The sequence below is a fragment of the Arctopsyche grandis genome, chromosome 6 (genome assembly GCF_051622035.1).
Source record: "Arctopsyche grandis isolate Sample6627 chromosome 6, ASM5162203v2, whole genome shotgun sequence".
NCBI lineage: Eukaryota > Metazoa > Arthropoda > Insecta > Trichoptera > Hydropsychidae > Arctopsyche > Arctopsyche grandis.
Genome location: NC_135360.1, coordinates 13886748 through 13897882, shown reverse-complemented (window position 1 = coordinate 13897882; position 11135 = coordinate 13886748). Strand labels below are relative to the sequence as shown.

The following is an 11135-nucleotide window of genomic DNA, read 5'->3' as shown; positions in this document are numbered from 1 at the left end:
AAAGATTTTTATAATTATTTGTTAAAAAACCAAGAACTTCTTTCCAAAATTGGCAGCTCAGCTAAATATGATTAAAATAAAGTAAAATAATATAAAAAATTCGTTTAATTTCTGAATGTCCTCCTTTTTTACAGAAAATTCTCTTTTTTAGACCCATTTGCCCTCCTTTATCAAATTATCATCTGGCAACCCTACCCTCACGTGTTATACTTGTCTCCCTTTTGGCGCATGCAAAATACATGGCACATGCACAGTTTCTCTACGCTGCGTCGTAGGGAAAAAAACCCAACTTCCCCGGTAGTTAAACCCCCCGCACCCCTCAGTTAGTGAAGACAAGATCTCCGACCAAAATAGCACGTCTGGGCTCATCTAGTGTATTATACATCAATGGTAGATACCGTGTATGTAGACGACGCCAATGAGATGAATGATGGGAAATTTTATTGTTTTTGTTTTGTTATTTTCTTTCTTTTGTTTTGTAAAACTAGTGTGACGCTTTGGGGCAACCTGTCAGGTCACACTGGTCATTTTATTGGTATGATTATTGTTGCGTAGGGGTGGGTGGTGGATCCAAGTAAAAGGCCAACAGTCGTTTCACAGCATTTATTGATGATTAAGGAGATACACGTATTGCCAGTGTTCAGTCCAGAATGCCATGATATCACCTACGTGCCGCCTTATAAAGGGTAGATCCCTCAGGGCGCCTAATCTGTTTACCTGTTGTATAGTCACGTATTCGGATATGTATTTCCACGACATTGGGTCATCCCGTACCGATTCTGAGAAATAACTAATAACGGTCATTGTTTAGCCTAAATGCACTTAGAGTCCAGATATAATCCTGGAAGTAAGTGCAAGCACTTACATAGTTAATCCGATAACAGATAACTCTTGAACGGTCACATAGTCTCTGGGATTCTATTCGCTTAATCCGCGGCGTACGTAACATTATTATAAATAATAAATTAAATAAATAAATTAGTAGGATAGTTATCGTTAGAATGATGAACTTTTCGACTGCCAGATGTTTCGTTATAGAGATTTTAGTGACTTTTTAACGAGCGCTTTGTGACCAATAATCACCGAACCACACAAAATAAAGAATGACAATGGAGCGACCGAATGTGGAGCATTTGTGGGGTGCAGTTGTCGTGCTGCGGTCAGCCGTGCCGTTATTGTGGGCGCAAGTTGCGTTGGCAGCAGTGGTTGTTGGGCCAGAAATGGCCGCCGGTTGGCCGTCGAGCGCGGCGGAGCCCCGCACTTGCAGACGCCGCCCTCGTCTCTGCGCCCCCGCCCTCGCCCCCGCCCCCGCACCCACACCCACACCCACACCCTTCTCGTGCTGAGCGCCGCCTGCAGCCCGCCATCCACCGGCCGCCGCTCTCCGCTCTTCGCTCTCCGCACCCGCCATCGCGCTCAGCTGACGGCTGACGGCAAACGGCAAACGGCAGACGGCCCCATCAGAGGACTATGAGAGACCGACCACGCTCGCATACTCTCGCAATCAGGTGTGCAACACCCTGCCTCGCCTCGCCTCGTCTCATCCCTTTTCACGTCCTTTCTGTCGCCCCATACGTCTGCTCGCAAACAATAGCCCAATTGTGCGCGAACCTATTCTGCTCCAATTTCCTGATTTGTAAATCGACGAACGGCTCTCACCTACCCGAATCTTTGTTGTCGTTCCGAGACAGAAATGTCAACTGTTATGACATCGCCAAATTCATATTCTTTTGTTTTTTTTTTTTTATTTATTCAATTTTTTATTGTTTTTTTTTTTTTATTTCATTTTTATGGATGAATTGTAAACGTTGTCTGAGGAGCACCTGCCGATGCGGCTACGCCACCCCCCCCCCTTCTTCACCTGCGCGCCCCCCTTCGAGCGCGTTGAAGCGCAACCGCAACACGCCTTTCACTCGACTTCTCTTGTTTCAAATATTCGCAACGGCGGTCGTCAACCTTTTTGCGGCTTTGCTCGTTTCACTCGACAGCTTTTACTCGCCCGTCAGCGCCTCTCAAACTTTTAACGATGTGACGTCTCGCTGCTTACTAAAATAACTGAAATCAATGCTGTCATTAAAAAATGTCATCTATATATATATATATATATAAGGAATCCGCGGTCACTCGGGAAACGGTCCAGCGAGAGACCGTAACCAAGTCTCGCCATCCCATATAAGAAAACTCCATTGTCTTAAATGATTTTCTATGAGTTGTCGACGATTTGACGGAAACTCATGAGTTCTCAGCAACAACAGCAACGAAGCTCATGCAGTCGAAGTTGTTTCTATACAAACAAAAAAAATATATATATATATAAAAATCAATGTTTGTTTGTCTGTCTCGTATTGGCTTCTAAACCACTGAACCGATTACGATGGAACTTTCAAGATTTGTTGTATGCATGTCCGGGGAGATTACTGTGAAAAAAAATTGGAACAGAAACGGGAAAAACTGGAATGAGTGGCATTACAACGCAATAATTTCAATTAAATTCGCGTCGCGACATGCGCTGTTAGGGTAAAATAAACAAATAATTGAATAATTTAAAATGTATTTGCTGCCTGCGTTTTTCCGACAAATGGGAATGGGAATTGCATGCGTTATTGTGGCATTGCAATGCATGCAGGGTTCAGCTAGTATTAAATAAAATCTTTATCTTTAAAAATATTAGGGTATGAAATTTATGATGTCTATTACATTTTGAAAAAAATTCAATCTGATTCGGTTGGTGGTTTGGGAAATAATTGAATTCAAAAACTTAAAAGAGGACACCTATAAGGGAAGGTACCATTTTTGATCAACTTAAAAATTTGAAGAAAATTTACGTCTTAAAGATAAGACTTTCAGTAATTGATGCTAAGTTTCAGTTTTATGGGATGAACGGTGTTCAAAAAATCCCCAACATTCACAGACACACACACACACGCTCATTTTTTCTACATCATGAAAACGTGATCAGTGATCGATTCTCAGAGTTCGAATCGGTCAAAATCTCGAGTTTGAATTTTCGCATGATCACAAAACTTCATCTATTGTCACTAAATACGTAGATAAAGTAAAAATTTTAATGTGTATAGAAAACATATTGTAGAAATTGTGTCGTTTTAATTCTAAATTTTTCATAAAAGATGTATATGTGGAATAAAATCGGCCATAATTTTTTTAACGAAATGCGAATTGAATCACTCGACACAATGTACACATAAAAAAATCCAATTTTATAATTTGAATAAATGTAATATCTTTTTTATTTCTAATATACATATAATGCAAGACATACTGAAGTAAAAAATCCATCTATCAATTTAATAACAAAAAAAAACTTCGATACAAATCCCATATGTATGTATGTATGTAATAACAGATGTGGATGAAAATTTAAGTTTTTACCATATTTGAAAAAAGGTATTCTCATAGTATTTTGAAAAATGGGAATTAGTTTATTTAAATCGCAAACATAATCAGACTTGCTCTTTTCTGGTGTGAATAAAGAATAGCAGCCGGCATAATATGCCGATGAACAATATGTTAAAAAAAATAAAGTGATCTGTTTGGATCACCTAAGAAGGATTTTAATGCAAACTCTAAATAAACGTGTTTATTACGATTATTTTTCACCATCGTAACAAATTTCTATCGTTGAACAAAATGGCAAAGTTTCAAAACGATCGAAAGAATTTAGGAATAGTGTCAGACTAATAAGCGAAGTGAAACATGATAAAAATAAAATCATTCAATATATACGTTTTCGATAATCAGAAACTTTTCAAAGACAGAGCAAATAATAACTCGTATTATTATATTCATAAAAAAAGTTGCCAAAGCATTTGTATCCTTTGGTTAAATGAAAATGCAAGTCGTCAAAAAAACTGAAACATCAATGTTTTTATATAATATTTTTGATTTTTAAATGCTTTTTATTATTACGAAATTATGTTCACAATACATCTTATATCTATGTTAATAGCTACTGATCTACTGATCATCTTCTATTTTACAATTTAATTTAATTTGGTTAGTAATCATAGTATTATATTATTCTAATGTTCTAGTATTATATTATAAAAAGAGTTCAAAAACCTATGTATATAATATGAAACACGATTGTTAACCTTCTAATCGTCATTATCATTAACTCAACATTGATAGTTGGTTCCATTGAACAGAACTGTTTGAATTGATCCGCACACCGTCGAAACCTGTTCGATTTTACGAAATGAAAAAAAAATTTGACAGACTCCGATTTAATGGAATGTATATTTTCTATTGTTGTGAAAGTTTGAACAGCAACAAAATTCATCGTAATTGTTTAATTCGTTTAGTTTAGTTCTCAATACAATATTATCATATTATGACATTGCAAAGTTGAATTGTTTACATATGTATTATGTATGTTAATATATCAATACAGTGATTAATTATGCGCCACTTTCAACATCAATAATGTTAAGTAATAAATTTAAGTTATTTGACCTCATGTTAGTACGTATGAATAATATACATACGCTAATCAAAATGTGAGTTCAATTTTTTATCGTGTCGTTGCGTAAGTCCTGTCCAAATCTCAAAAGTACAAATAAATTAATATGAAAAAATACTTCACTCTAAGCGGAATTACATATTCTTCATTATAGTGAAAATGTGCCACTAGTAAATGTCATGTAAAACGATATCAATGGATGAATTGGATAAAATAATTGCTTCTAAACCTCCAATATATAAAGATATTATCCGATTACCTAATCTAATTACAATATAAGATATAGTGTGAAAAAGAAAAAGTTATAGTAAGAGGGTGGCGGAAAGGCAAATAAATACGGCAACTCACCATTAGACATCAAGATGGTCTAAATTGTGGCATTTTTTTTAAACTTGTCTATTACGATTATTTTTCACCATCATACTGGTGGATTTGATTTGAATACATATATTGTTGACCAAACCGCGCAAAATGGCAAAGTTTCAAAACGATCGGAGGAATGTAGGATATCAAATCCAAATTTTGTCAGACGAACGAGCGAAGGCAAACATAGAAGAGGCTTTTTAAAAAGAAGAAAATACGGTACTTATTGGTTATATGGGCGCATCGAGTATACACACTTACACTAGCAAATACAAATACACGCCAGTTACATATACGAAGTAGTGACAGTATAATTATGGTGAAACATCATGGTATGGCTCATCTACACATGGAAATTTAATTTGCGGAGTTTATGTGGCTCAAGATCCATTTGAAGCGATTCTCTCTACAATAAGACAATACTGGCCTCCACTAGAACATGTGTATGTGAAAGTCATAGAAATATAATAACCTATTTGTCTGGTAGCCTGCGCTCATCATTATTGATGTACAAGTGGAATTTTGATCTTCTTGGTCCTCGCAGGGATGTTTTGTATTTATGGCCGGTTCTTGCTGGCTGTGGATGCAAGACATTCCTTACTGTATATTCTGTTTATTTTGTTTTTTCTTGTGTTCATTTTTATATATTTTTTTTTCTTTTTATTCTTATGTAGACCATTGTGGCGCATTAGGTTCTTATTGTAATGCCACAATGATCCAAAACTATAAATAACTGGGTGCTACTTTCGTATGCGGTCTACCTTAGCATGCGATCTACCTTTGAATCACAGTCGACTGTTTTTTTTTTGTTTTTTGCATCATAGCTACGAAATGTTTAATTTTTGTATTTTCCTGCCGCCTCAGAATGTTGTCGAAGTATTTCTATCAAAATATCATCAGCAGATACATATCTCTTAAATTAATAGAGCCAACCTTAACTTAACCTAACCTATCCTGACCTTAAATAAAAAGGTGTAGGCTGTTAAGATAAGGGTCAGGAAAGGTTAGGTTAAGTTAAGGTTGGCCCTATTCATTTAAGATTACGTTGTTAGTGTTGGTATTATCCAGTCTAAGTATCACACGCGAGAACTGAGACAGTGAGACCACATATTAAAGTAAAAACGTGAAGGTAGATCGCATACTAAAGTAGATATGTGAAGGTAGACCGCATACTAAAGTAGCACCAATAACTGTATAATAAAGTTATTTGAGAAATGCCTTTTTGATGTCACGTTACTAAAACTGTTTGCAACACCTAAAAGCCATTCCAGTAACTGTTGTGTATTTGTAAGTGTGTACGCTCGATGTTTGGATGCGCCCGTATAACCTATAAGTACCCAAATCTATGTTTAATTGCGAAAATTTAAATTTAACGATTTCTCAGTATGTATAACGGAAAAATCATTACGCTTTTGTTTTGCTAGTCAATAGATCACAAATAATGTTGTTTTGATACGTTATCTACGAAGCCGAAAGATGAGTTTGAATCTATTAAATTTGTCATATATTTCTGATAATAGTCACATCTATTTTAATGTAATGTTTATTCTAAATTATCAAGTTGACGCAAGTAATTACAAATAATCTCCGCCAACGAAACATACCAGTTTGGTAATTTCCATTTTCGTTGTGTGTATGATATTGATAAGTTTAATAGGTGGTGGCCGTTTCGAGCGTTTGGCTGCCACTGTCACCGTTTTTTCCCATGTTCCTGCCACTTTTCAATAAAAAGATCTAATCACGGTAAGTTTCACAATTGTCCAAATGAATAGTATACGCACGTGCCTTTTCACAGTTTATAAAACAATAGGCATTAGTCGGTCTATGTGCCAGTTATCACCCTGCACGTGAATATCAAATATCTTTTTAGCGCTCGTGTTTTCATTACAGCCAGCAGTTCAGCTCGGTGGTTGCGTTAATGCTAACCACCGAGCGGCTCCCGGGTTCAAGTCCTGATTCGATGTCGATTGAAAAGAATTTATTCCGAAGTATTTCTGTAGGCTTGGATATTTGTGACTCTTTGAGTCGATATTTTCCTATCAAATTTTGTCAATTTATCCGATTTCTAACCTAACCTAACCACCAAGCGACTCCCGGGTTCAAGTCCTGGTTAGACCTCGATTGAAAAGAATTCGGAAGTATTTCTGTAGGCTTGGATATTTGTGACTCTTTGAGTCGATATTTCCGGGTTTGGTGCATCCGCTCTAAAATCGCCAGACAAATGAACGACAGATTAACAGAACGGCAGCTTTAAACGTAATTCTCGTTTTCTCGAATGATGAATATCATTCGAGAAAAGATCAGATGACGAATAACCTTTCGATCAGATGACGAATAACCTTTCACATCAGATGACGAATAACCTTTCGATGTGCACAGATGCAATTATTAAAATCGAGTTGGATCTTTCTGGCGAGTTTAATAAGGCAAAATTCAGAACTTGTCGAATCTTGCCTCGGAACTTGTCGAATCTCGCCTGAAAGATCCAACTCAATTTAATAATTGCATATGTGCACCCGTCATCTGATGTGCAATCTATCATTCGAGAAGATGAGAATTGTATTTAAAGCAGCCGTCCGTTTATCTGGCGTTCAATTTGTCTGGCAATTTTAGGGCGGATGCACCGCATCCATATTTTCCTATCACATTTTGCCAATTTATCCGATTTCATTGTTGAAACGGTTCCTCATCAAATTTGCAAAACCATCCTACCTATTATGTCATCATTATTTAATTTTTAATTTTATATATATGTACCATTTAATACCATAGGTATCGCTCGAGGGCAACCCGTAATGGCATTATGTGAAAATATAAATTACTAATTCGCATGATTCGTTGTATTACTTTTTTGCTAATTTAGTATACTTTTTTTTTTCAGTTTTCCATAGAACGTTTTGAGATTAAGCTGAAATAATACTCGTTTTCTCGTCAGCGCTTGTTTGAACTGTCATAATGTCGCAACCGCCGGGAAATATAGAATATCGTGAATATCAATGGGCATATTCAATCATGGACTCTTCCAGGTACTGCTTTGTATATATTTTTTTGTCTGTAAAGATATTTATATTTAAGAGTGTCGTTTAATCAAATCTAAATCGTAGAGTTTCAACATTCCTCATATCAATGTTGTTGATTGTGTATGGAAGTTTCCGCTCTCTGAATATGGAAAGAGAGGCGCGAGAACGCCAGGAAAGGGAAAAAGAAGCCGCCAATCTTTTAGGCACTGCGTCTACCACAACACATGCTACCAATAGTATGTTAAATTGTAATTTCTATTCCTTTTTTATTATTCATAAGTATTATAGACTACGTTTATATTATTTATAATGTTGGATATTTGTCGACTTTCTGTGTAATGCTCACCACGCTCGTGTTTTTTTTTTTTTTTTTTTAGACGTGCAAACTTTGGACACGATGCAGGCGTTGTGCTTGCCGCTGGGAGCTTCGGTCTCCTTGCTCGTGATGTTTTTCTTTTTCGATTCCATGCAAATGCTGTTTGCAATATGTACAGCAAGTGTGTATCGTTGGGTTACCCATTTATTTACATTGTAGTATATTCATATCGTATACTCACCGTCGTTTGAATGTTTCAGTTATTGCTTGTGTGGCTCTCGCCTTTCTGTTGACACCTTTGTGTCAGTACATCTGCGGAGGTGGCACGGGAGCCGCTCGGGTGTCTTGCGGATGCTGCGGCCGGTACAGTGCCGCTGAATTGACCGCCTTCGGGTTGAGTCTCGCCATCGTCACCGTTTGGGTGCTCACCGGACATTGGCTACTCATGGATGGTAAATTTTATTAAATTTAATCCGTCAATTATCTGATTTTGATTTGTTTGTAATTTTCATTGTTTCTTTTTCAGCTATGGGAATGGGTCTGTGTGTCACGTTCATTGCATTTGTGAGGCTTCCATCGTTGAAAGTGTCCACATTGCTGCTGACGGGATTGTTGTTGTACGATGTGTTTTGGGTATTCTTTTCGTCGTACATCTTCACTACCAATGTTATGGTTAAAGTCGCCACTAGGTAATTTATTTTGTTTGTGCAAAACAAGTGTATTGTTTTAATGCGATGGGTTTAATTGTGAATCGTTTTTCAGACCGGCGGAGAATCCGGTAAATGTAGTCGCCAGAAGATTGCAACTCGGTGGAATGGGTGCAAGAGGAGCTGAAGTTGTGCCGAAATTGTCGCTTCCTGCGAAACTTGTTTTTCCATCGATGCATCATCAAGGACATTTTAGCATGCTTGGTGTGTATAGTTAATATTTCAATTTAGTTGAAATCTGTTTTGTTTATATTTTAAAACGTAAATTTAACGTTCAATTTCAGGTTTGGGTGATATTGTAATGCCAGGTTTACTGTTGTGTTTTGTATTGCGCTATGACGCTTACAAAAAAGCTTCCCTCGTTTGTGAAACGGGTAGTATTCCAGGACCTAGATCGATGGTGATTATTATTATATATATATTCAATTTGATTTTGTTTTAATCAATAATGTACTCATTGTCTAATGTTGTTTTGAAAATTTTGATCCAGAGCTCTCGTCTCACTTATTTCCATTGTTCCCTATTGGGATATTTCCTGGGACTTCTAACGGCCACTGTTAGCTCTGAGATATTCAAAGCGGCTCAACCGGCACTATTGTATTTGGTACCTTTCACATTATTGCCACTTCTTACCATGGCATATGTCAGAGTAAGTTACTATTGTGCGTGTTGAAATCGATATCGTCGTAAAGACAATGGTTGTAACTGTAACTTTTTTTTTGTTTTTAGGGCGATCTCAGAAGAATGTGGAGTGAACCATTCATAATGCCAAATCCAAATAAAAACGGTTCAAACTTTGATGTCTGATTCAGAACAGTGTAAGATGCTCTTTCTTCCTAAACTTTGAGCCTATGACTGACTCAAAACTCTAAAAATCAAATTATTTCCCCCAGGAATATATTGTATTTTTTTATTATGAGTTACTTTCTGTGGAAATAGTAGAAGTGTGTTAACTACCTTTGTAAGATTAAGTTATTGTATGTGAGACATTGGTGACATTGTTCAGAGTGTTGGAATTTTGTGTACAAAACACTAATACTAATATTGAAAAGTGATACAATCGACAATTATTTCAGATTAAGTGACAATGATAAAAATAAATACAAAAACATGTGCGGTGGATGGTTGTGTGCGCGCATTTTTAAAACTATTCGGTGATTCTTTTTAGAGGGTTAATATACTCGTATGTTAATTCACTAATTATAATATATAAAAAATATATATATGTATGTATTATATATGATCGTACTTGCATTTTTTTTGTTATTTATAAGCAGTACTTTATTTTCACATTTTTTATTATAAATAAATAGTTCAATTATTTTATGATTATATATTGTTCGGTGGTTTCAGATCACATTTCATTTGAACATTGTATGTAATTTGACTGATGTGAATTTTTCTCTTAATATATGTAAATTAGCACATAATATAATTCAACAATATTGCATAATAAGATCTTGAAATGATTCTTCGGCCTTTCAAAACTATTTATTCAGTTACTGTTTCTTTACATTAAGGGAAGTAATACATTTCCGATGGTTAAACGGCATTTCTTTATACGTGTAAGCTTATGCATAAAACACATATTTATTGGTTGATTATTTCTGTTCAGGAATAATGTAATTTATTTTTAATCACGTTTGTAATAAGTACCGTGCAATCAAATGAGACTTTTACTCCATATTGAGACTAATTACAAGATCAATTGCCACATTCAAATGATCATTTTATCTTTTTTTTAATGGATTGATATAATTGACATGTATTCTTTTTTTATATTTGAAATTATTATTAAGTTATTATATTTCAATGAGATTATATATATATGTATGTACAGTGACAGAATCATTCGTGTTAATGAAATAATCGTTTATTTTAAAAGACAATGTAGCTATTGTGGTAAATTTATAATTAAAATATTATCTGTGAATAGAAAAACTTGAAATTATAACGTACAAGATTCCAATATACCCAGTTTCGTGCACTAAATACTCTCCCATATTTTGTAAAGTTAATCTGTATGTAAAATATATAAAATATGTGTGTATGTAATAAATCACTATTGAAAATGGAAAAAAAATTAAATTCAAACTGCACTTCATTGATCTTTTCACTATAATGATATATTTGTACAAATTTGTGAATGCATTAGAAGATTAATCGTTACATCTGTGAGTGAAATTGATGTCAATTTATTCGTACAAGTATGAATGGCGACTATTTACATCTTTTTTTTCTTTTATTCT

General features: G+C 35.3%; 1 protein-coding gene across 2 annotated transcripts; it reads left to right on the top strand.

The window, feature by feature from the left end:
• Window positions 1-1201: 1201 nt before the first annotated feature.
• SppL (signal peptide peptidase-like protein) lies at window positions 1202-9791 on the top strand. 2 transcript variants are annotated; one of them, XM_077432099.1, is made up of 10 exons: window positions 1202-1508; window positions 7725-7869; window positions 7948-8099; window positions 8241-8360; window positions 8440-8631; window positions 8706-8868; window positions 8942-9090; window positions 9171-9286; window positions 9377-9535; window positions 9616-9791. In XM_077432099.1, the coding sequence occupies exons 2-10, from the start codon at window positions 7799-7801 to the stop codon at window positions 9691-9693; spliced, it is 1200 nt and encodes a 399-aa protein (XP_077288225.1). In that variant the 5' UTR covers window positions 1202-1508; window positions 7725-7798; the 3' UTR covers window positions 9694-9791. The 2 variants fall into 2 exon arrangements, with proteins under 2 accessions (XP_077288225.1, XP_077288224.1); XM_077432098.1 differs by having other exon boundaries at window positions 7948-8111.
• Window positions 9792-11135: the final 1344 nt, after the last annotated feature.

What these genes read in the sequence shown, in the direction of transcription:
- SppL (XM_077432098.1), top strand. Translation starts at nt 7,799, where the DNA reads ATGTCGCAACCGCCGGGAAATATAGAATATCGTGAATATCAATGGGCA. An exon ending in TCAATCATGGACTCTTCCAG is followed by an intron (nt 7,870 to 7,947) that starts GTACTGCTTTGT and finishes TCTAAATCGTAG; the next exon opens with AGTTTCAACATTCCTCATAT. An exon ending in GTTTGCAATATGTACAGCAA is followed by an intron (nt 8,361 to 8,439) that starts GTGTGTATCGTT and finishes TGAATGTTTCAG; the next exon opens with TTATTGCTTGTGTGGCTCTC.